The 25,014-nt window shown below is 42.6% G+C and overlaps 1 protein-coding gene across 1 annotated transcript; it reads left to right on the top strand.

Annotated features, from left to right (window-relative positions):
* The first annotated feature begins 8,773 nt into the window (after window positions 1-8,773).
* Window positions 8,774-25,000, top strand: LOC144611957 (chymotrypsin-like elastase family member 1). Its single transcript, XM_078431313.1, has 8 exons — window positions 8,774-8,813; window positions 10,500-10,567; window positions 10,775-10,872; window positions 13,203-13,328; window positions 14,596-14,732; window positions 18,261-18,406; window positions 19,092-19,241; window positions 24,761-25,000. Exons 1-8 carry the CDS (start codon window positions 8,774-8,776, stop codon window positions 24,998-25,000), a joined length of 1,005 nt encoding a protein of 334 aa, XP_078287439.1.
* The last annotated feature ends 14 nt before the right edge of the window (window positions 25,001-25,014 follow it).

Genomic DNA, 25,014 nt, shown 5'->3' with positions numbered 1-25,014 from the left:
TGATATTAGAATCAAGTCCTCCCTTCTCCAAAGGGTTATGCTGGAGAATGGAAGGCCAAAGACCACTAGTTATCAAACCTTTTGCGAAAATGTACGTAGAACTTCATCCAGGACAAGAGTCAGGATGTTTTAGAGGTGGGGGCATGGAGCTGGAAACATACGATGTAAAAAGTCACTGTGGTGTAAAAAAATAGTTTAAAAATGGCTGACTAACAGAAATTAGAAGTGAAATTTTGCTTTTTAGGGGGAACTATTGCAGTGAAGTTTCCTGGGGGCAATACTGCAACCACTGCTTTTCTTTATATTAATCATTTGAATACAGGACAAAATTGAAAAAAAAAAAGGTTCATATGCAGTAACGCCCACAAGCTTTTTACTTTCAATTCTGCAGTGTAATGTTTCGAAGTGTGCTGCATCCCAAATTTAACTCCAAACTCCCCCCGAAAAAAAAAAAATCCCAGCCGCATGGTGCTTTCCTTGTAAGTGTCTTTCTATTTTCATTTCATGTTTCTGTTTTTCATCTAAATTGAGTGCAGTTGCATGGATGGTGCAATATATTGCTGATTTAAAGGGCTGTATCACGCAGTGTCAGAATGAAGAACGAGCCTTTGCCCCTTGCAATGGGTTTGCATAATCAGCCATGAAGAAGCTTCAAAAGAAAATGAAGAATGTATTGTTATTATTGACAATGTCTGTTGAGGATCAAAGCGGTAACGTCTGTGGAGGCAGAAGAAGGGTACGGTTATAAATTATCATGTTGTTTTCACAAAAGGAGGCAAAGATGCAGATTGTATTTGAGGAGCAGTGGAAAATATTGAAGAATGAGAGGTGTGATATTTAGTATCTTAGATAGCCTGACTATGTACCCAGGGAGATTTCCTTTGGGGGGAATGACGGAAATAATAATGTTTTCCAATACTTCCTGGTTCCATGCATGATAATTGGAAGTTTGCAAATAGGGTAGTGTTTAAAAAGAAAGATGTGGATAAACTGAGTAACTGTGGGCTAGACACCTTAATCCATTGATTTTAATTTTATACAATACAATACAATACAATATACCTTTATTATCATTGTACAGGGGTACAACGAGATTGGGAATGCACCTCCCATACGATGCAATAAATTAATTAGCTAACCAGTATAAATCTAGACAACCCAGTGAAACAAAATTAGAAACAGTTTTAAAACAGAATAACGTTCAAGTAGGTCTGTGCCGGTTCGCTGTATAAGGGTTAACATTAGGAATGCAGCTATGTGGGTGCTATTGCAGGAGTGTAAATCTTCCAGCTTGGTTATATTGCTGAGGCATCCTGTTTGTCAGCATGTAGCGCGGTTTATGGCTAAGTGCATCCTCTGATATCAGCAACTGGCGTTCAAAGCTTTGAAGTGTTAAGAAGAACATCTTGCCACATGGACTGCCCTTTGTTCCCAAGAAAGAAGAGGACACGTAGGTCACGTAGGTCATGGTGGACAAGGAGGACACGGAGGTCCCGAAGGACACATAAAGATTTATAGGACTTTGTAAACTTGCCGTATAAGGCAGCGATGGAAAAGTACTGACACATGTATTACGGGTATAAAATGTGTGTGAATCTGAGTTTTCAGAGAGAGAGGCTACACTAGTTGCCTGAGAGTTTCTGAACGCTCCGGTGTCTAGGCTCTCTCCCACCTGGGTAAGTAGAATAAAGAGGTTAAACGAATTCGGTTGTCTGACTATTCTGTTAATAGGTCACGAACTACAACATTTGGCGTAGTCGGCAGGATCTCTTTGGCACCATCAACCACGAACGACTAAGAGGCAGTGGTGACTGAAACACGTCCGAAGGGGACAGAGTGCACTTCTCGACCATTGTTCGAGACCCCGGACGTTGACGTCTTTCAGACACTGAAGTCCCTCGTTTGGGGTTGATTTCGTGTCCACTTGAGATTCACAGACGAACCGATAAGGATAAGGATACGGATTAAGAAGGTCACTCTTGTTGACATTGTTCTGGTCTGGGTGAAATTGATCGTTTGGTAACATTTATTGGTAACATAATTTTGGATAATTGGCAATCAGACATATGGGACAGACTTTGGATAAGAGTGATGGCGGTGCCCCGGTACAACACATGTGTTATTTACTGCCAGAAAATGGTAAAGATTACAGAGTGTTATCTGCTTCGTTAATGAAAAGGTTGGGAAACAAAGCCTGGCCAGTGGGAGGTACATGGAATGTAGAGACTGAGGTGATTTTAAAACCGGTACCAAAGGGATATATCCCACCCAACAACAACAAAGGTCAGAATCCGAACCACTGGAGTCTATAGCGGCTTTATTAGGTAATCAGGAGTCCGAGGGTGATGAGGAACCCTGGACACGTCCGATCCCCACAGCCCCACAGGCAGAGCCACCGGCTGTGGTGGTGCCAGTCCCTGTCTTACCCTCCCTGCCAGGATACTCGGGACAACCCCCCCCCCCCCCCCCCCCCCCGATTGTGAGGCAGCATCAGGGAACATGGATAGGTCCCAGACAACCATTGGTGAAAGGGTTAAGTTGCGCCACGAACCAGAATCCGCACGAGCGGCGCTAGAGACTGAGGATACTGCCGACCCTATTCGCATGGTCCCCAACCCACAGGCTGGACAGGGTAACCAACCAGACGTGATTCCTGTTCAGTCCCCGTGGAAGCCGTCCGACCTGGTCCTCATTGCCCAACAGGCGCCGAATAAACAAACAGATGCCCAGGGGTTTGTTAGTCATTTCTGCATTATGATGCAAGTTTACAAGGCAAGTCCCGAAGCCCAGGTTGACGCCCTGTCCCTCCTCCTCACCCCTGCCGAGTCCCTAAAGTGGAAAGCGGCGATGGCACATCGGGCTGCGACGGCTCAGGATACTTTTGCACAGATAAGGGAACACCTAAACCAAGAGTTCCAGCAGGCTGAATTATTTGCCCTCACGTGGGCCTGCCACCTTTGCGCTGGCCAACGTGCTATTTACACCGATTCACGATATGCCTTTGGGATTGCACATGATTTCGGTAACCTGTGGCAGCACAGGGGCTTTTTAACTGCAGCGGGCACTCCTATTAAAAATGCCCTGTTTGTCCGAAATTTGCTGGCGGCTTTGACTCTCCCGAAAACATCGGCTGTCATTAAATGTAATTCGCATACATCTGCCAAGGATTCCATTTCTTTTGGGAATGCATTGGCTGACACACTGGCACGCACAGGGGCCCTGACCCCTACCATTTTAGTTCCTTCAGGTGAACAACAGCAGTTTTCTGCAACTACCGCTATGCCGAGTGTTTCGGAACTCTGCCAGCTTCAGGGGGACGCCCCCGAGGCTGAGAGACACCAGTGGAGCCAGGATGGGTGTTCCCCTCGCAAATCTGATTCGCTTTGGGTCACTGCCTCTGGCAAAGTTTGTGTCCCTAACGCGCTTTTACCTGTTTTGTTGCATTATGTGCACTCTCTTACCCATGCTGGTGAGAGGGGAATGTTGGATGTAATAAATGCTACATGGTATCACCCCAGAATGAATAAAGGGGTGACAAAAATTAGCGCTGAATGTACGATCTGTGCAAAGAACAACCCCGGTCGTACTGTTCCAACGGAGCAACGAACCACGCCACTATCCCGGCGACCGTTTGAATGTTTACAAATTGATTTTATTGAATTGCCACGTGTACATAGTTATAAGTATTGCTTAGTTATTGTTGATGTGTTTAGCCGATGGATTGAAGCCGAAGGTCTCGACAGGACTTTGACATCCAGTCTGAAATCTCAAACTATATAATGCTTAGCATTGTAAAATAATGTTCCTTTTGCTATTGTTACTCCCGCTATGAGGGGAAGTGCACTCAAGATCTATATGGGATTGTGGTCAATCTGTATTTACTCCACGACATTTATGTAGGGACGATCAGATGATATGCAGAGGAGGCAATGGCACAATACCCTGGAAGGCAGAAAGAATAGGACGCTGCTCAGGATGGTTTAATAAGACCAGAGCTAAACAATTGAGAGACCAAGCCTATTGGGTTGTACCCTGCGGACACGCTTTGTGCCAGTTTAATTTCCAATGCCTGACAGATGAATTTAGTTTTCCATGTAAGAAGCAGAGTGAATGTAACGTTGCTGAAATTACAATGGATCTGCATAAGACAAATAGAAGAGGGAAAAGGGATATGCTGGCAACGGTGTTAGGAAGTGTTGGAACTGGAATAGGAACATTAAATTCCTTCGATATAGAGACCCTACAAAATAAGATACAGACAGTAGGAGGATTGATGGGAGAAGGAATAAGACTACGAAATGCTTAGGATAAAGGATTACAAGAAACGCAATTTTCAGGATGGTTATCTGATGTAATGACTTGGAGACAGAATGAAGAGGTAGAAAAAGAACTGGAAAGGGTAATGCAGAATCAAACAGAGTTAAATTCGAATTACACCCACTGTATGATGAAAGAAATAGTGCCGAGGTTTGGACTACCGTGTACATTGAGCTCGGACAATGGACCTCATTTTACAGCCAAAGTTAATGAGGGAATGTGCAAACAGTTAAATATCCGCCAGCAGTTCCACTGTGTACACCATCCAAAGGCCGCAGGTATAGTGGAACGAGCAAAAGGCACACTAAAAAATAAATTGGCCAAACTCCAAGAGGAGACTAAGTTAAATTGGGTCCAAGTCCTGCCGATGGCATTATTCTCTATGCGTATAACCCCTCACTCTACTACAGGATTAAGCCCAGCTGAGGTATTATACAGGAAACCACTCCGAACCCCTTGGGGGGGCGGAGGGAGAGGGGTCCATCAACCTCCATGAACTGCACGCCCTGGATGAGCGTTTAATTGAATATATGAAATTATTAACCCAATCTTTATCAGCCTTGCATTCTCAGGTCTGAGACGCCCAGAAACCACGGGACAACATCAGGCTAAGATGGGGATTGTGGATTATATTGACCCTCGGTAGTCAGATAGAAGGACGAATCTCGGGTCTCCGGCGAAAAAATCGTTTCCTCTCTTTATGTCAGACATACGCTTCCCAGGTGGAACGGTCTGCCTGTTGGGTGTGCGCCCCGTTTCCAACATATGGTAGAAGCATGATGCCTCTTTACCCGGTCCCCTTCACTCCGAGTGAAGTCAGGTCTGCCCTCTTCTTCTTAAATCTCAATCACAGAGCCCGGGTCCCAATAATTGGTGTACGGATTATGACAACCAATCAGATGACTGTGGATGTCAGTGTTTTAATGGGTGGTCCTTGAGACCCTATCTTAATCAAACACAGGAGAATTGGCCCCGGATACAAGTTAATTCTCCTCATGATTCTTCAGAAACGCCAATAAATAGAACCTGTTTCTGTAGAATGGGATCTAGACCAAATGAAGTTAGCCTGTCTGTGGGATTCAGCACATGCACTCATATCAGTACTGCAGTTCCCCCAATACTTCTTAATGGGATTTACTCAATGTGGGAGCTGGGCATATGTCTGGTTACCATGACTTTCTCCACAGTATGATCAGGGATCTTATGAGACCTGGACAGGGTGCTGTTATCTAGCTTTTGTAATCCCTCACCTACGAATTATAAGTCACCCCCTACAGCATCCAAAGTGGTGCTCTAAAGGAGCTGTATCGGAGTTTGAGAGGTTTTGGTGGATAATATTCCCGAGATGGGGAACCGCTTGGGCGGGAACTGAAATGGTGGCCCTGCGTCTTGTCGCTCTCCAGAATCGTATGGTCCTAGATTTCCTGCTAGCCGAGAAAGGGGGCACCTGTGCTATGATAGGGCAAGAATGTTGTATATTTATACCAGATGTATCCTCTAATATCACCAATATCACGGGGCATGTGAAGGAGGTTATAGAAAGAGCTAGGAAGGTAGGGGCAGATTTAGCCCAAGATCGAATTGATGCTTCAGGATGGGATTGGTTTGGATTAGGATATTTGTGGGGGGCGATTCTCCATTATGGCAGTATCATTGTGTTAATTGTTGATTCTGTTAATCTGTTATTGCTTCGGTCCATCTATATGCCAACTATTTGTCAATCGGCCACTTTGAAAAACTGTGATTATAGCATAATCAAAGGGTGGAATGTAAGGGTTAACATTAGGAATGCAGCTATGTGGATGCTATTGCAGGAGTGTAAATCTTCCAGCTTGGTTATATTGTTGAGGCATCCTGTTTGTCAGCATGTAGCGCGGTTTATGGCGAAGTGCATCCTCTGATATCAGCAACTGGCGTTCAAAGCTTTGAAATGTTAAGAACATCTTGCCACATGGACTGCCCTTTGTTCCCAAGAAAGAAGAGGACACGTAGGTCACGTAGGTCACGATGTACACGGAGGTCCCGAAGGACACATAAAGATTTATAGGACATTGTAAACTTGCCGTATAAGGCAGCGATGGAAAGGTACTGGCACATGTATTACAGGTATAAAATGTGTGTGAATCTGAGTTTTCAGAGAGAGAGGCTACACTAGCTGCCTGAGCGTTTCTGAACGCTCCGGTGTCTAGGCTCTCTCCCACCTGGGTGAGTACAATAAAGAAGTTAAACGAATTCGGTTGTCTGACTATTCTGTTAATAGGTCACGAACTACAACAGCTGTGCGATGTGACCATCGGCTCAGCAGGACCGGTTCATAGCAGCTATGGCCCTGGGGATGAAGCTGTTCCTGAGTCTGGAGGTGCCGGCGTAGAAGGCCTTGTATCGTCTGCCCGATGGTAGAATTTCGAACAGACTATTGCAGGGGTGTGAGGAGTCTTTGTGAATGCTGGTGGCTTTTCTGAGGCATCGTGTGTTGTAGATGCCCTCCAAGGCTGGTAGCTGTGTTCCGATAAGTCTTCTGAGCTCTATGGACTACCCGCTGAAGAGCTCTCCTCTCTGCCTCCATGCAGCTGAGATACCACACAACCTCTGAGACACAACTCCGTGCAGCTGAGATGCCACATACTTCCAGAATCTTGAAGCTGGACACTTCTCCTCTCTTTATCATGGCTTCTTGATGCCACACTTGCTGCCTTGACATCACGGCTAGTCACTCTTATCTCACCTCAAGGGTTTGGTGAGAATAAAATTTCCTGATGAAATTTTGTATTCATCAAAAGTGTATATTATTTTGTAAAAATTGGTTTTGGTTTCACACTGATATTAATGGGTATGACGGTTCCCATTATATTTGAAGCCACGTAGTTGTTCATCATAATCATAATCATACTTTATTAGCCAAGTATGTTTTGCAACATATGAGGAATTTGATTTGCCGTAGTCATACCAATAAAAAGTTAGAAGACACACAAAAAACATTTTAACATAAACATCCACCACAGTGACTCCTTCACATTCCTCACTGTGATGGAAGGCGGAAAAAAAGTTCAATCTCTTCCCTTCTTTGTTCTCCCGCGGTCGGGGGCCTCGAGCCTTCCGTTGACGGGACGATCTTGGCTCCCGTAGCCGGCGGTCGGGCCCTCCTCGTTGGAGCGATCAAGCTCCCGCATCGGGGGATCTCAACTTCATTCACCCTTTTTTGCAATTTGTTGTTTCTGCTCGGGAGTATTGTGTTGCCTTAGGTGAACAGTGCAGCGGGTTGCAAACCAATTAGAAAATTACTTGGTTACATTTGTATCATCAGGGATATTCATGAATAATCTATCCGCAGGAAATGATTTTGGGGTAGAATTAACAATTTGGTAGATTTTATATTCTGAATAGAATGAATGAGCTGGATGAGTCAATGGCCCAATCTGTTCCATGCTTTCTCATGTGTCAGTGTTATTCAGTCACACAGCACAGAATAGTCCCTTCAACCCACCACGTTCATGCTGGCCATCAAATTCCTATCTCCACTAATCTGATTTACCGGTACGTAATCCATTGACTTCTATACCTTGGTAATGCTTGTCTGGATAGTTCTTAAATGTTGTGAGAGAAACTGTAGAGCATTTAGAGAAACAGAATGGCAATGGGTGTTCCCTCTTTTCTTCCCCACCCAATTCCTGTGGTCCACTGAAGTGTCAGCAGGGTAGGAAGTACCATGTCCTTGCAGTGACTAACTTCATCTATGCAGGAAGATGCGGGCTTTGTATGAAACCAACAGCATAGTCCAGAGCAGGTGTGGAAGGCATGTCCTTCCCTGAGGATATTAGTGTTTAATGACAATCTGGCAGCATTCATGGTCATTTAATTTCCGTGGCCAACCCACACATCATTATCAGTGTTAGTGTATTCAGTTTCACAACTTGTAGATCAAGTTTGTAATTAGAATTACTAAGTTGTTATTCCAAGACCACAATCACTACACCACAATGTACAAAGATGTTATCACTTTTCATTACACTGTTGCAGTAAAATAGAGTGAGACACCATCCCACAAAGGAGCGAAGGAAGATCAAAGGGTAGGTGTCCTACTTGGACTCATACATTTACAATAGCATTGGTAGAGGATCAGCAGCAGGTCCTTTTTTGCCAAAGACAACAACGGGGTGATTGAGAAAAAGATAATGGAAATAAACACTGCACAAGGTTTTCAGTTTTTCCTGACAAAGACCCATTTCTGTTTTGGAAGAGAAACTGATACCACCTGTAGATTTTCTCATACTGTCAATTCTGGCAGCCCCAAATAAATTCCAATGCTTGTCTTCTGACTGTTAAATATCAACATTGCGGCTTTATCATAGTTACAAAATGAGCTGATAGTCTATCCAGTTTACGGCAAGTGTTTGATATAATCTGTGTATAAATGCTGGTCCATGCAGTCAAAACGTTCTACAATACACCTGCCACGATGTTGCAACTGTTGGTTTTAGCAAGCCTTGCCCTGCTTGGTAAGTACAGCTTCAATTATTTTGCCTACATAAAGAGTTGTTCTATTTCTAATGCAGAAAAAGCTTTAGTTGTTGCTGAGCAGAAAATTAAGTGCCAGGCAGTTGCAATTTCTAATACAAATGAGTATTGTGAAGAATAAAATTTACTGAAGAGCAGTTGAACCAGATTTAAACTTTAAGTAATTGACATCAAAGACAGCAGTCCTGGGAAAATTAGAAGGTTCCATCTCCAGGTGAAAATGTAGACGATCCCATATCCAGTAGCAAATCTAGAAGGTTCCATCTCCATTCCTGCATCCACTTGTGATATCAGATTGGAAACGGGTGAACACAAGAACCGCTCAACCTCACTCCAAGAGAAACAGCAATGTATCATAGAACGAGGGAAAGCACCAGAGTAACTGAATCCTGTCGAATTTTCCACCTTTCCTGGTACCTTATGATTCCAAATGTATCAAAAGTATCGCAGGTTTATGTAATCAGCCTACATATCATTGCCGACGGAAACAAGTTCACAACACAAAACTGCACATAGCGAGTAAAAATGGACAATTCACTCAGGGCACAAGAATGGGTAATGAAGAAGACAGAAATATTGCTTTTTGAGGCTTGGGATAGGGTGATTAACATGTAGGCTTAAGTCTGAAGAAGGGTCTTAACCCGAAACGTCACCCATTCCTTCTGTCCAGAGATGCTACCTGTCCCGCTGAGTTATTCCAGCATTTTGTGTCTTTCTTCAGTTTAAACCAGCATCTGCAGTTCCGTCCTACACACGTAGGCTTAAGGTTTGGGATCACACAGAACTCCCATCATTCTATTCATGATTCCCCACCCTATAAATATTCCAGTGGCCACCATCCTGACACTGAAGGATGGCTAATAATTTGCACTTACTTTCTTTCATTTGCCTGTTTGGCACAGCCAATCTTCCTAGGACTAGATAAACCGTTTTTAGTGCTGTTGCCTTGTGCATGTTATATTGCAGGAGCAGGACATGGTAATGATAGTTCAATTGAGTGAAAAGCACATTTATTCACATAAAGGGTAATCAAACATGGAATGAACTTATGAACAAATTGCATGCTACATTCAAGAGACCTTAGGGTCTTTTGTAATGGATGAACTTGGGATAAATTATCTTCTTCATCTACAATTATCTTTTAAACTTGTAACTAGATAGGTGGCGCAGCGGTAGAGTTGCTGCCTTACAGTGCTTGCAGCTCCGGAGACCCGGGTTCCATCCTGACTACGGGTGCTGTCTGTACGCAGTCTGTACGTTCACCCTGTGATCCCGTGCGTTTTCTCCAAGATCTTCGGTTTCCTCCCACACTCCAAAGACGCACAGGTTAATTGACTTGGTATAAATGTGAAATTGTCCCCACTGTGTGTAGGATAGTGTTAATGCACGGGGGTTGCTGGTCAGTGTGGACGGTGGGCCAAAGGGCCTGTTTCCGCACTGTTTCTCTAAACTAAACTAAACTAAACTCGTAAATAAGACAATTTGAACAGTTCCACAGGTTAACAATTTGACCTGAGCTGCTCTGGGAATTATTGACATTTGATTTCTCACATTACTAATGGAATACAGTGCCTTTTACAGACTTCCCGAATACATGAATTGAATTTTAAGATAGCAAACGTCAGTAAAGATGTAATGAAAACATTTTATTTTCTCAATGTATACAGGGCTCTGTTCTGAAAACAATCGAGTCATTGGAGGGACTGAGGCAAATCGCAATGCGTGGCCATGGCAGGTGAGAAAGATAAAACATTTCCTCAACAACAACATAGATTATCATGTGCTCTGTAAACTCCAGGAGAATGAAAATATTTGTATTAATAAGTCTCCATCACTTTTCTGCCAGCTTTTCTAGCCACATTTTCTGCATTAATATGAAGCTCTGTTTTTAAAAAATATGATTTTAACATGTGCCAGTCTAATCTTTTTTTCCCTTGAACAGATTTCTCTTCAAGGGTACGCTGGTTACTGGTACCACGCCTGTGGAGGGACTTTAATTCATCACAGATGGGTGCTGACTGCTGCTCACTGTGTGTACAGGTGAATGATTTTGATTGGTACTATTTGTCATTTATGCCTATTCTCTGAGATCAGCCTGAGCCTCTGCAGGTGGAGTAGTTTAGTTTTGTTAAGTTTAGTTTAGAGATACAGAGTGGAAACAGGCCTTTTGGCCCACCGAGTCCGCGCCGACCAGTAATCATTCATGCACTTGTTCCAGTCCTACATGCTAGGGACAATTTACACAAGCCAATTAACCTACAAACCTGCACGTCTTTGGAATGTGGGAGGTAGCCTGAGCACATTCAAACTCCGTACAGACAGCGCCCATAGTCAGGATAGAACCCGGGTCTCTGGTGCTGTAAGGCAGCAACTCTACCTCTGCACCACTGTGCTGGTTAAATCTAAAAGAACAACATAACCCAAAACTCCTTTAAACATTTATTAAGGCTGAGTATGTGCAAGCACTAGAAATAAAATAAGATACAGAAAAAATGTTCTTTTGGCACGCTTAGAGCTCCTGTGAATTTCAAGGGAGCATAGGAAACGTCACCAGTGAGCTGGATCCAAACCATCGGGATTTCTAAATAATGGGATAGCAGATTATCTATGTTTTACAGTATTGCAGGAAACTACAAACAATTGTGGTATAAAATACTGTATCAGACCATGCACTAATCTGATTCATGTACTTCAACAACCTTATGTAGCTTTAACTCTTCACTGTAATTGTAATTCCAATTCATATATTCTTTCTAGCTCTGACTCTCAACACAACTCACTCTGGTGATCACTCCAGATTTGTGCATGTGTGATCTGTGCAAAAATAATTTCACTGTGCAGTGCATACGTGACAATAAAGAACCATTGAACCATAGAAGGTAGACACAAAATGCTGGAGTAACTCAACGGGTCAGGCAGCATCTCAGGAGAGAATAAATGGGTGGCATTCCAGGTCGAGACCCTTCTTCAGCATTTTGTGTCTACCTTCGATTTGAACCAGCATCTGCAGTTATTTTCCTACACATTGAACCATAGACGTTTGTTTCCTGAGTACAACTGATCAGCCGTCCAGTTTTTTCGCAAACCGCCCTTTAACTTTAACACACGCACCTCTCACCCAGGTAATCAATTGGAGGTGTCTGTTTCTTTGCAGAAAAATGATGACTCCTGTTCACAGTTGTCTTGCGAGTTAACCAGACTTGACCTGAACCCTCCATATTTTATAGTGCAAAAAATCACAACTGCAATAATTTGATCAATACACACTAAACATGATTTTGTAGTGCCATCAGTATCTTAATGTTGCGTGTTTGCTGTTGAGTCTGTGAAATTGTTCTTTTTCTATCTTGTGTCAGTAAATAAGTCTACTAAATTTTCAGAGGAAGGTAGTAATCCACTACATTCCGTGAAAATATTCCCAAACTTTTCCACCTTAGTGATTTTGAAATCTGTGTTTGTGTCTTCTTTTTCTGAAGCATTTGGTTCTTCCCATTTCCCTCCCTTTCTCCAGATTGTTGTCTTTCCAATCTATTCTTTCTGAATACTTCATAAGGCAATTCGACTTAGATTAATTTATTCCACGTACTCCCTGACCAAAAACTAAATTCCAACAAGGGAGCCGTGCACTTGGGAAGTGTATATGATTTTCAATAGTCTACATTATAAAGCAACAACTCTTACTTGCCATCTCTAACAAAGTTTTAATCAACAAAGCTTGTCAACAAGAATTACTGCAAATTACGACCCATGCTTTTCCTTCAATGAAAATTAGTCAATTGTTGCAGCAACAACATCAAACAATTTGCACACCAATTGACATCACTATACAAAAGCATATTAAACGCATGAAAGACTATCGTAGAATTTACCATTGCATCCTATGGGAAATACCATTATATTTGACTATTGATTTTCTATTTCAAACCTACCTCACTGTATATAAAACAGAGCGGCACAGTGGGACAGCAGTAGAGTTGCTGTCTTCCAGTGCTTGCAGCACAGGAGACCCGGGTCGATCCCGACTATGGGTGCTGTCTGTACAGAGTTTGTACGTTCTTCCCGTGACCTGCGTGGATTTTCTCCGAGATCTTCGATTTTCCTCCCATACTCCAAGACGTACAGGTTTGCAGGTTAATTGGGTTGGTATAAGTGTAAATTGTCCCTATTGTGTGTAGGATAGTGTTAATGTGCGGGGATCACTAGTCGGTGCGGACATGGTGGGCCGAAGAGCCTGTTTCCGTGCTGTATCTCTAAAGTAAACTAAACTAATAAAATGCAGGGCATTTCTTTGCTGAAGCCACCTTCCCACGCACTTATCTACCCTTGCCAATCCCTTTTGTTTAAAGTTACATCATTTTTTTCACTGACAGCTCAGGTATAACATACCGTGTCGTCCTGGGTGATCACAACCTTTATGAGGATGATAAAACCGAACAGTACATTTACGTACAACAAATCATCGTTCATGAAAGTTGGAATGGTGATCTTGCACTTGGGTATGTAACAATATAATATTTTGGACTAATGAATATTGTGTTGACATCAAAGTTATTTTGAATAACTTTTGAATTTTGAATAACTAGCTATTACAGCCGCTACTTTAAGAACGATCACAATCTCATAAAAACACCATGACTCATTGATAACTTTGTGTAGCAAAAATATATATATGCCCACACATCGATTGTTCAGTAGTGTCCACCACTCACACTTGTATCATATTTGATGGAACATGTGTGCGTCTGTGTGTGAGAGGGAGACACTCATCACTTACACAGATCTTTCACCGAAGCATTTGAGAAGATGAGTGTTACGTTCAACATCCAAAAGATAAAGGTCCTCTGCTGGTCTACCTCCCTTCACCATATCAACAACCTGGAAAACATGCATCGCTTCCCATGTCTAAGGAGCCACCTCTCAGAAAAGGCAGACATTAATATGAAATACACCACTGCCTTCAATGAACCAGAACAAACTTTGGTCAATTGAGGAAAAGGGTATTTAAAGGTCAAGATATCAGATCTGGCACAAAACTCGGGGTGTACCAGTAGGCAGTGATCCCAGCTTCTCCTGTATGCTGCAGCAGGCATCTGGAGATACTGTAGGAATACCACCCGCACTGTCTCTGTAAAATCCTCCAAAGTCATTGGAAGGATAAGTTAACCAATGTCAGCGTCCTCTCGTAGAACAACATACTTAGTTACACTCAAACAGCTATGTCTGGCAGGTCGCGTCACTCACATGTTCATCCCCACTCCCAGAATTGACACTATTCTGGGCTCTGTCATGGACACAGGAAAAGATGCAAGGATGTGCTCAAAAGCCACTGTGAAGAAATACAACATACCCAATGGTTCCTGTCATGAAGAACACATGGAGGCCCTGTGTAAATGACTGAAAAAGCAGATCCCCTCATGAACTACCCACACACCCACCCCATCAGCCACCACCTGCCCCATCTGTGGAAGAGTCTGCCGTTCCTACATTGGTCTCATAAACCAGCTCAGAACCCACAAAACCAGAGTGGTCGTACATCATCCTTGATCCCAAGGAGATGCATCAGCAGAAGAAGCAGATGCTGACACATACTCATATGTATGAGGTACAGTTTGAAGGACAGCATTTAAGAGAGGAAGGGTGAATAACAAGGAAAGAACCTAAAACTGAATGTAATCCTGATTGTAGGCACTCGCCTTACCATGCATTTGCAACATCAGTTAAAAAATAAAATAGACACTAATGCTGAAAATCCATTTTTAATAGGAATGATATTGCGCTGCTTTACCTGGAGCAGGATGCTGTCCTGAACCAATTTGTCCAGCTTGGAAATTTGCCCGATGCAGGTGCTACCTTACCAAATGACTATCTATGTTACGTCACTGGCTGGGGCTACACTAAAAGTAAGTAATTTCAGAGTCATGTGCATTTGTCCTACCCATAAATGAGTGGTTGATGGTCAGTTCAATGGCTCCAACATAATGACCAGGATTTTCATCTTCACCACAATATGTAATCTGATCATAGCAATGATTTCTGACCTTGTGTGCTTTTGCTTTTTTCAGAAGGGCTAAACCAGCCTCTACCAGGGAGTTGGAGGGGGTCACAGAGACTGGGCAGGAGAGGTCATAGAGTAGTATGAAGTGGTCAACAACTTTGTACCATTCTCTCTGCAAATGACAACACCATTGTCTTTGCTACTTAAAATATTACTGGGCCTTTCTTTTCTTATGGTGACACACAATCAGTTATCTTTCATGTCCAGCATTGCTATAGCATGAATTGCAAATGGAGCATTGATAACGCCAAAGCAGGGATGGTTGAAAACTTCAAATTCTTCGGCAAAATGTCCTAGACTACCCATATTGAAGCAATGTTCAAGAAAGAACACTAATGCCTCTACTTCCTTAGAAGGCTTAGGAAGTTTGGCATGTTCCAACAACTCTCACCAACTTCTACAGATGCACTGTAGAAAACATTTTATCGGGATGCATCGCAGCATGCACTATCGAAGACCATAAGAAATTGCAGAGAATTCTGGACACAGCCCAGATCATCACACAAACCAACCTCCCTTCCATTGACTCCATTTACACCTCACACTGCCTCGGCAAGGCCACCAGCATAAAGGCAAGAGGTATAGAAGTGTGAAAATGCACACTAGATTCAGGAACGGTTTCTTCCCACCTGTTATCAGGCAACTGATCTATCCTTCCATCAACTAGAGCGCAGCCCTGAGCCATTATCTAACTCAGGGGTGTCAAACTCATTTTAGGTCACGGGCCAGAATGGCCAAAATGCGACTTCATGCGGGCCGGATCAGTTATGCATGCGCGAACGCACACGCGCATGCTCCCACAGCTTTCGTTGCCTTCGTTTTTTCAACCTGCTCTCATGTGTCTCAGTCTCTGCTATAACTACAAAGTGTTTCACTTTACGAATTTTGTTTCTTATGAAGAAGATTGCCTGGCAAGCATTACTTTTATGATTGGTATCTAAGCCCTAGAGTGGATGTGGAAATAATGTTTCCAGTAATAGGAGAGTCTAGGACCAGAGGTCACAGCACCAGAAAAAAAGGTCATACATTCAAAATGGAGATGAGGAGGAATGGGTGATGAATCTGTGGAATTCATTGCTTCAGACAGCGGTGGAGGCCAAGACATTGGGTATTTTTGAGGCAGAGATTGATAGGTCTTGATTAGGTTACAGGGAGAAAGAAGACAATAGAATGTGGTTGAGAGAGAAAATAGATCAGCCATGGTTGAATGGCAAAGTGGACTTGATGGGCTAAATGGCCTAATTCTGTTCCCCTGTCTTATAGTCTTCCTACGGTGTTTATGTTTTGCCCACAATGGGCTGGCTGGGTGGTGAACAGCCAAACAGCAGCTCCCTGGCAATGGTGAAAGATGGTCTGTTCATTATCTCACCTGAAGGCCCCGCTCCCCATCCTTCTCCTTATGTCTTTCTTTCTTCCCCTCACATCTTATGTCCTTCTCTACCCTCATCTTCTCCCTCACCTGCCCTCTCCCTTTCCTCAGCCTATCCCTTCTCTCATCCCCACTTCCTTCCTTCCAACTACTCCCCCACTCCCCACCCTTACTTCATCCTCTCTTTCCTTACCTCGTCCCTAAATCCCCTCCCTTCCCTCATCCCTAAACACCTTTCCTTCTCTCATCTGCTCCCTTCCTCACCCCCACCCTCCCTACTTCTTTTATTTACCACCTACTCCCCACTCCCCTCCCTCGACACCCTCTTCCCTTCCTCATCCCTAAAAACCCTCCCTTCCCTCATCTGCTCCCCCTCCCCTTCCTTTACCACCACCTTCTCCCTTCTCTTCCCTATTCACACATAACTACCAGCATGTCTTCACATCCCACCTAACCTTAACCCAAACCCAGAGCCCTCACCCTGGAGAGCAGCTCAGATTTTGGATCGCTAGTTGCTGCTAGTTGAGGAAGGATATTCTTGCTATTGAGGGCGTGCAGCGTAGGTTTACTAGGTTAATTCCCGGAATGGCGGGACTTTCATATGTTGAAAGACTGGAGCGACTAGGCTTGTATACACTGGAATTTAGAAGGATGAGAGATCTTATCGAAACGTATAAGATTATTAAGGGGTTGGACACGTTAGAGGCAGGAAACATGTTCCCATTGTTGGGGGAGTCCAGAACAAGGGGCCGCAGTTTAAGAATAAGGGGTAGGCCATTTAGAACTGAGATGAGGAAAAACTTTTTCAGTCAGAGAGTTGTGAATCTGTGGAATTCTCTGCCTCAGAAGGCAGTGGAGGCCAATTCTCTGAATGCATTCAAGAGAGAGCTGGATAGAGCTCTTAAGGATAGCGGAGTCAGGGGGTATGGGGAGAAGGCAGGAACGGGGTACTGATTGAGAATGATCAGCCATGATCACATTGAATGGAGGTGCTGGCTTGAAGGGCTGAATGGCCTCCTATTGGCACCTATTGTCTATTGTCTATTGCCCCATTCACAGTGCGGCGACTTCGCACCAGCCTCTATCCACGCACTCGCCTGGGTCTCAGGTAGATGGTGGCGGTCTCTGTGGCGGCAGCCCAGGCACTTCCCGGTGTCCACAACAACGTTGAGACTCCCCACCTTCCCCAGCGCTGGCCCCTTCCCGCCCGCATCACTGCATGGCCGGATATTGGCGTAGCTTCCACTCAACCCCGGGAGCTGGAATCATGCCACGGGCCGGAATGGACCCCTTCACGGGCCGGATGCGGCCCCTGGGCCGGTAGTTTGACACCCCTGATCTAACTCATTGGAGACCCTCGCACTATCTTTAATTGGACTTTACTGGACTTTATCTTGCACTAAATGTTATTCACATTATTCCCTTTATTATGTCTCTATACACTGTGGATGGCTCGAATGTAATCATGTATAGTCTTTCTGCTGACTGGTTAGCATGCAACAAAAGCTTTTCACTATATGTTGGTACACGTGACAATAAACTAAACTCAACTAAACTGCAAATTGCTTCATATGTGTTGGAAGTGGAAGTGAAAGTGGGATAACATAGAACTCTTGTGAACGGGTGATCAATGGTCAGTGTGGACTCGATGGGTCGAAGCGTGGTATCTCCAAAGTAAAATAATTAATAAAGTGGCAGTCCTTATTTTCACTTCTATGCTTTTTGTAAAATCTAGCTATATATTTTTCATCTTGTTTTAAGGAATTTGTGGTTTCTCAAGTTTAAAGTAAGTGTGCTTGTTTAGGCACATGCTTAAAGTAAACCAGTCTGATTCCGCCAGGGCTATAATTTTCGTAAAGCTCCTTGCCCTGTAATGGTCAAAAGGATGGCTTTAGACAAAAAGGCAATATGGTGCTGGATTACCGTCTAAAATATCATGTGGAATATAATAATAACGAATGACAAAAATGCAATAGCAATACAGAATTTCTTCTCTTGATGTAGACAATGGAATCGTTAGTCCTACCCTTCAACAAGCTCCTATCAAAGTTGTTTCCTATGAAATATGCTCACAGCCTGAATGGTGGAGCTACTATGTCAACAAAAACATGGTGTGTGCTGGAGGTGACGGCATCACTTCTGGTTGTCAGGTAATAAACTTAGTTACTCTCTTTATCATTGGAAGGACATTGCAACAATTCCCAACGTTTAGACACCACTCACACCTCTATCTCTTATTAACTTCAACTGTCTCCCTTATCAAGTATTCCATGAGCTCCCTTTCGTTTTTACTGACACAAACTTGCCAATTGTTTCTTCAAAGTGCTCAACATAGTTCAGTAGTCACATAAACTGTCTCAGAATATCATCGGTTCCAATTGCACTCCAGAGACTTGAACATTTAATCAGGGTTGGTACCTTGTGCTGCACAGGACTGCCATACTCTTGGAGGTGTCATATTTCTGCTGAACCTTTAGAATGAGGCTTTGTCTGGCTTTGTGGGAGGATGTAAAAGATCACTTGACTATTTTGGAAAGGAGCAGTGTTCTTTTGGAATTCTCCCCAGTATTCTGCACCTTTTTCATTATTTCCTCTGTTGTCCTTCTCTTGCTGTCAGCAATTTCTTGCTGACATATCAGTCCTTGTTTCACTTCCATTATCTTTTGCAAATATTTATCTTCATTTTCCCAAATACTATTTTTTGGCTTTCTCTGTTCCTTCCCATTCCTTTTTTTGTATTCCTCTTGATTTCAATTTCCTTTTAAAATGTTATTAAAAAATGTATTAACCAGTCTGAGAGATTGAAAATAATGGTTTCACCAACTTTCCTCAAAGGGAGATTCTGGAGGTCCTCTGAATTGTGAGCATAATGGTGTTTACTATGTCCATGGAGCTACAAGTTTTGGAAGTGCAGCAGGATGTGACATGTTCATGAAACCAACAGTATGGACCCGCTTCTCAGCTTACATCACCTGGATCAATAATGTACGTTAGCTTTTGGTTTTCATTATAATTTTATGTTTCATACAAGATGCTACTACAGACACCTCTCATTTTACGTGAGGGTTACCTTCTTAAAAAGCAGTGCATATCTCAAAAATGCATAAATTAAGCATATTTTTTACCATAAGAATGTATGTAAATGGTACAGGTTAAAGGAAAAGCCATATAACCATCTACATCACACAATAAATAGTTCATTTATGACTGCCATTATTATTTTACCCTACTCATTAATAAAGAAAAAAGTTAATAAAGTAAAAACAGAGTCTCTAATGTTAAAAGATTAACAGGGGAAGATAAACAACTTCAATATTTTGGTTGATGGCGAAAACTGTTTCACACTAAAAAGATGTGCGAAATACAGAAGTTGAAATAAACACACACCAAGCAGAGATGGCACAAACAAAAACTGAGAAAGTGGTAAGCTGTCACTGTATTGTACAGTGCCTTGCAAGGCATCGCACATGACTACGCTGTCAGGCGTGAATTTGAGTGCGTTATTTCAAGAATACGAGTGCGTAAATTAGGCTTTGGTATTAATTATGTAAGCACATTATTCCAAAAATGTATGAATCAAACACGCATAAAAGATGATGTGGCTGTATTCTGGTTTATTTCACCTTGCACAGAGCTTTCTGTGATGAGATCATGGAACACATCTTCATTATGGCTTCCTTAATGATTATCCATCCATTTAAATGTGAAATTACTTACAAAGAGGGAAATGGAGTGGGGGAAATGCAGAGATGCTGATTAACGCGATAAATATACGCAAACAAAGGAAATACAGCCTCTAATAAATGTCCATGCAATACTCAACATCAGAGGCGTAGTCAGGGTAGAAACTCGGTAAAATCTCCAGAAAATAAGGTAAATGTATTTTCCCCCAATGTTCCACTGAAGTTTCAGTGAGAGATTAGAAATTCTTATAGAAATTCTCCCCAACTCCACCTCACCCAACACTTCTGTAAGAGTCATGTTCCTGTTCAAACCCATATCAAAGCATTTCAGAAAAACTAATGAAAATCATGTTTTATTTTCCAGAAAATCGCTTATTAAACGCTTATTATCGCTTATTAAACGCTGGATTACGACGGCCAAAGTTCAACATGCGACCAAAACATCTAATTCCATTAACTGATTAAAATTAAGCAAGAAAATAAAATCCATAATTGTTCCTGTTTGTTGCCTCTTGATATATATATATATAGAGTCATACAGCGTTGAAAGAGAATCTTCGGCCCAACTTGCCCACATCGAACAATATGTCCCATTCCATTCACATTCAGTTTACATTTTATATATTTTTTTTAAGTTTCTGGCACTCCATGGTGCATTAGAGACATGGGAGGGGTGTCATTAGTGGGCCAGGGGTGTATTGTCATTTCATTATCTCATGACCTCTGTTGGTCTGAAAAAACTGATTATCCAGAAAGACTGGAACCGAGGGTGCCAGAAAATCAGTATTCAACCTGTTGTGGCGACCATAGGGATTGGTCCTGAGAGTCGAACCCTCGGATTGGCCAGCAAGGTCACATGGTGGCACGGTAGCACAGCGGTAGAGTTGCTGCTTTACAGCGAATGCAGCGCCGGAGACTCAGGTTCGATCCTGACTACGGGTGCTGTACTGTAAGGAGTTTGTACGTTCTCCCCGTGACCTGCGTGGGTTTTCTCCGAGATCTTCGGTTTCCTCCCACACTCCAAAGACGTACAGGTATGTAGGTTAATTGACTGGGTATATGTAAAAATTGTCCCTATTGTGTGTAGGATAGTGTTAGTGTGCGGGGATCACTGGGCGGTGCGGACTTGGTGGGCCGAAAAGGCCTGTTTCCGCGCTGTATCTGAAATATGAAAATAAAATAATATGAAATGGTGGTGCGACCATAGGGATTGGTCCTGAGAGTCGAACCCGCTGATTGGCCAGCTAGGTCAGGTGGTGGTTTTGGGGCCCAAAAACCAGGCAGTGGGAAGAGAACTTCGATGTGAACAGTTTGAGTTAATGGTTGTCTGTAATCTCGTTTGTTATCCTTTGTAATTGAATATTGCTGCCGCAATAAACTTCTTTAACAAAGTACAAGCCTCCAGACTCGCCATACTGTATATCTTATCCCTCAGAATACTCTCTGGTAACTTTCCGCCCACAGATGTTACACTCACTGGCCTGTAGTTCCCAACTGTTGTCCTGTAGCCTTTCTTGGATAGAGGCACAACATTTGCCACCATCCAATTTTCCAGTACAGTGAAAAAGTATGAGATAAGGATATAAGAATAAAAGATGCGCAAAATGTGAAACTAGGGGAAGGAGTATAAATGGAGGTGGACAGGGGGAAGGGGAAGGGGAGAAATGCATCCAAGTGAAAATTTGTAGCAGGTGCTAAATTCATTCAATCTACAGCACGTTCGGAAAAACAGAGACATAGATAAGGCATTATTTCAGCCTTTAAAGATATGTAAGAGATGGGAAAATAAAACTTCAATCCTGATTTTAAGGCTGATATTTTTGTTTGTGATCATGCTAGTGTGATATCAATTAAAATATTTACATTTTCAACATTTAATATATAAAATGTTGCAGGGAGTACTGCAATTTCAAACATGCTATTGTTTGAATGTGATAGTAAATAAATCCCTAGCTTCCCTTTCATTTGAGTGTAAAAGATCCCAAAAGAATTCCTTGAGGAAGAGCAGGGCAGTTTTCCCTGATGTCCTGTTCAATCTGGTCATCATCAGGCTGCTGTTTGCGAGAACTCGGTATGCACAAATCGACCCTCACATAATGCATATTACAAAGTGATTATACACAGAAGTACCAATGCTTTGGACATCCAGCAATTGTGCAAAATGCTACACAAATGCAAATTTATTCTGTTTATTATTGCAGTAAATGGAGGGAAGCGTGAATTGAAGCGTAATTTGCTGCTGCACCCAGCCAGATTTCACATTGAGACTAATACTTTGGGAATTTATGCTGGGATATCCACCTATATCATTGGGATCATTTTGGATATCTTAGTGTAGTACTGTACTTTCCTCAGACAATCAGAATCTTAAACAGAACATAGTATTGGGGCCACGGTATGTATATTCAACCTATCAAATTCTAGATAGCAAGGATCACTTACATCACAGAATTATTTCCATAAAGTTATTGCTGATTGAGTGTTTAGTGTGAATTAATAAATCAAGCTCTACCCAAAGAAAGTTGTGTGGCATTTGGCTGCCATGATAATTGCCACAATATAACCCTAAGATTTACTAAGATACAAAAATATATACCCATCCCATCTTCCAATTGCTCCAAAAGCTTTTCACTGTACCTTGGTACACGTGACAATAAACTAAATTGAACTGAACCAAAAAGTCCCATGAGATGCCTCAAGCCTGACACATCCTCACCCAGCCTCTTGTCGCTTCCCACCAATTTTGAACTCACTCAGTCACCCTGTTCTCTCCCTGACCCTATCTGTAAAACTATTGCCATCCTTACCACTGGGTAGCTGGGTGCTCCAGGATTGCTGATCTAATTCAGTTACAGTGGTCCGAATGGATTTTTGGACGTTCCTGGATCAGAAACTACCTTCAAACCATCCATGTGTTTTTCCATCTGGAAGCAATAGAGTAAATATTTATAAAGGAATCTTATTATTAGGTGAATAATAAACACAAGTTCATCAAAGAAAAAGTGGTCTGTAGAGAGCAGTTGTATGAGAGCTGCCTCACAATCAAAACATAACACGTCTTCCACAAAGTTGAAGTGAGTTTGTGAAAAGTGAAAAATTAGATGCCAGAAATCTGAAATTAAAAAACAGAAAATTCTGGATAAACTCTGCAGGTCAGGCGGTATCTGTGGAAAGAGAAAAACAGAGTTGACATTTCAGGTCAATCACATTTCATCAGTTCTGGTGAAAGATAAAAGATCCTTAATTTGAAATACTAACTCTGTTTCTTTCTGCATAGATGCTGCCTGACCTGTTGATATTTCCACCATTTTCTGTTTTTATCCTGTCCACCTGGTCAAGTCTTCTTACTGGTCAGTCACTTGAGACTGAGGATGACTTGCTTCCACTTTAGCCCCTTGAATCCTAGGGTGGTTGATAGGACCAATATAGGAACTGCAGACCTTTCCACAGCAAGGGCCGGAGGTTCCTGACAGGGTGAGTGAACAGGTAGCTTGTGAGGTGGTGTGCTCCTTCTACCATTTGTGCATAGTGGTCCTTCTCCACTTTTAGTGATTATGATCCACAGAATTCCAAATATTAGTGGGGAAGTTGCATTTTTTCCCAATATACCTTTGAGCAAATCTTTGAATTTTTATCTGTCTGCCTCGTAATTTCTTTTGTGGTGGAGGTCAGAATAGAGTGTGTGGTTTAGAGATCAGGCACGCCAATGAGATGACCTGCCTCATGGAGGCAACTGAGTGTAATTAGGACCTGAATGTTGGTCTGGAAAAGAACACTGATGTTGGTTTCTTATCCTTCCAGACAATTTGAAGAGTACCACAATAAATGTAATTGTGCCAGCAGAGCAGAGTGGCACAGTTGGAATACCTCAGGTATTATCTGTGTGGAGCTTGCATGTTCTCCCTGTGACCGAGTGGATTTCCTCTGGTTCCTCCATTTTCCTCTCGTTCCTCCATTTTCCTCTCACATCCCAAAGATATGTGGGTTTTGTAGGTTAATTGGCCTTTGTAAATTGCCCCAAGTGTTTAAGGAGTGGATGTGAAAGTGGGATAACATAGAACTAGTGTTGATTGGTGGGTCAAAGGGCCGTTTCCTGGGTGTATCTTTCAATCAATCGTTTAAATGGAATGAAGGGTCAAAGAATAGATATGTGCCTTGGCATTAGTCACATATCCACAGCTGTTTTCAAGATTAACAATATTTTTCTGTTATAATCTGCTGATACAATTAATGTTTCAGGTCAACGGTCCATGCATCAGAGTTAGTGAAAGTTAGAAAACACATGTTTTAATTTGCAGGAAAGGTGCGGGGATGTGGTAAACAAAGGAAATTATGCCAATGATAAGGTGGAGGCGAAGAGAAACTGAATGACAGAAAAAGGTGGTCGTACTTGCCGAGAGTGGCCGGTGAATGTTTGTTAATTGAAGCTGAATTGTCTGGAGGTGTAAATAGAAGGCGAACGAGGGCAGATGACCGAAGTTACTGGAAATCTGAACTACAAGAGAAATCAGTAAAATGGAGACGCAGGGAACTGCAGATGCTGGAGCCTTGCATAAAAACACAAAGTGCTGGATGGATTCAGCGGGCCAGGCAGCATCTGTGGAGGAATGAACGGACGAGAATACAGGTTAGGCAACAAATTGGTGATTTTTCATGAACACTGGCCAGTCTGACACAAACAGTGTGGTTGAAATGGGATGGAAGGGGAAGCACTGAGGGGGAGGGTACTGAGTCGGAGCATGGGGTTGGAGTTGACCCAGAGCTCAGTCAGATCACTCTAACATTATCCAAATTTCTCCAAATTGTGAACACTTCCATCAGGTAGTACTTCGACCCTATGCATTTGGTAAAAATAAGCTGAATATCTCCACTTTTCCCCTCACAACGAAAGCCTCTCACCTGCCGCCCACGCCTCCGTGCAGGAGACTCTCGTGTCCCGTCTCCATGGCAACCCTAAAAGCCGAGCCCGTCAAATTTGACCATTCTGGTAGTAAACATGTAAACATAGCAAATGTCATTAGTGAGAACCCTCGGCGGCTTTATTTAACTATATATGTTTAAATTGCCTTTTTTGA

This window comes from Rhinoraja longicauda, chromosome 42 (assembly GCF_053455715.1).
Source record: "Rhinoraja longicauda isolate Sanriku21f chromosome 42, sRhiLon1.1, whole genome shotgun sequence".
Classification (NCBI taxonomy): Eukaryota; Metazoa; Chordata; class Chondrichthyes; order Rajiformes; family Arhynchobatidae; genus Rhinoraja; species Rhinoraja longicauda.
This window is presented reverse-complemented; position numbering and strand designations above follow the sequence as displayed.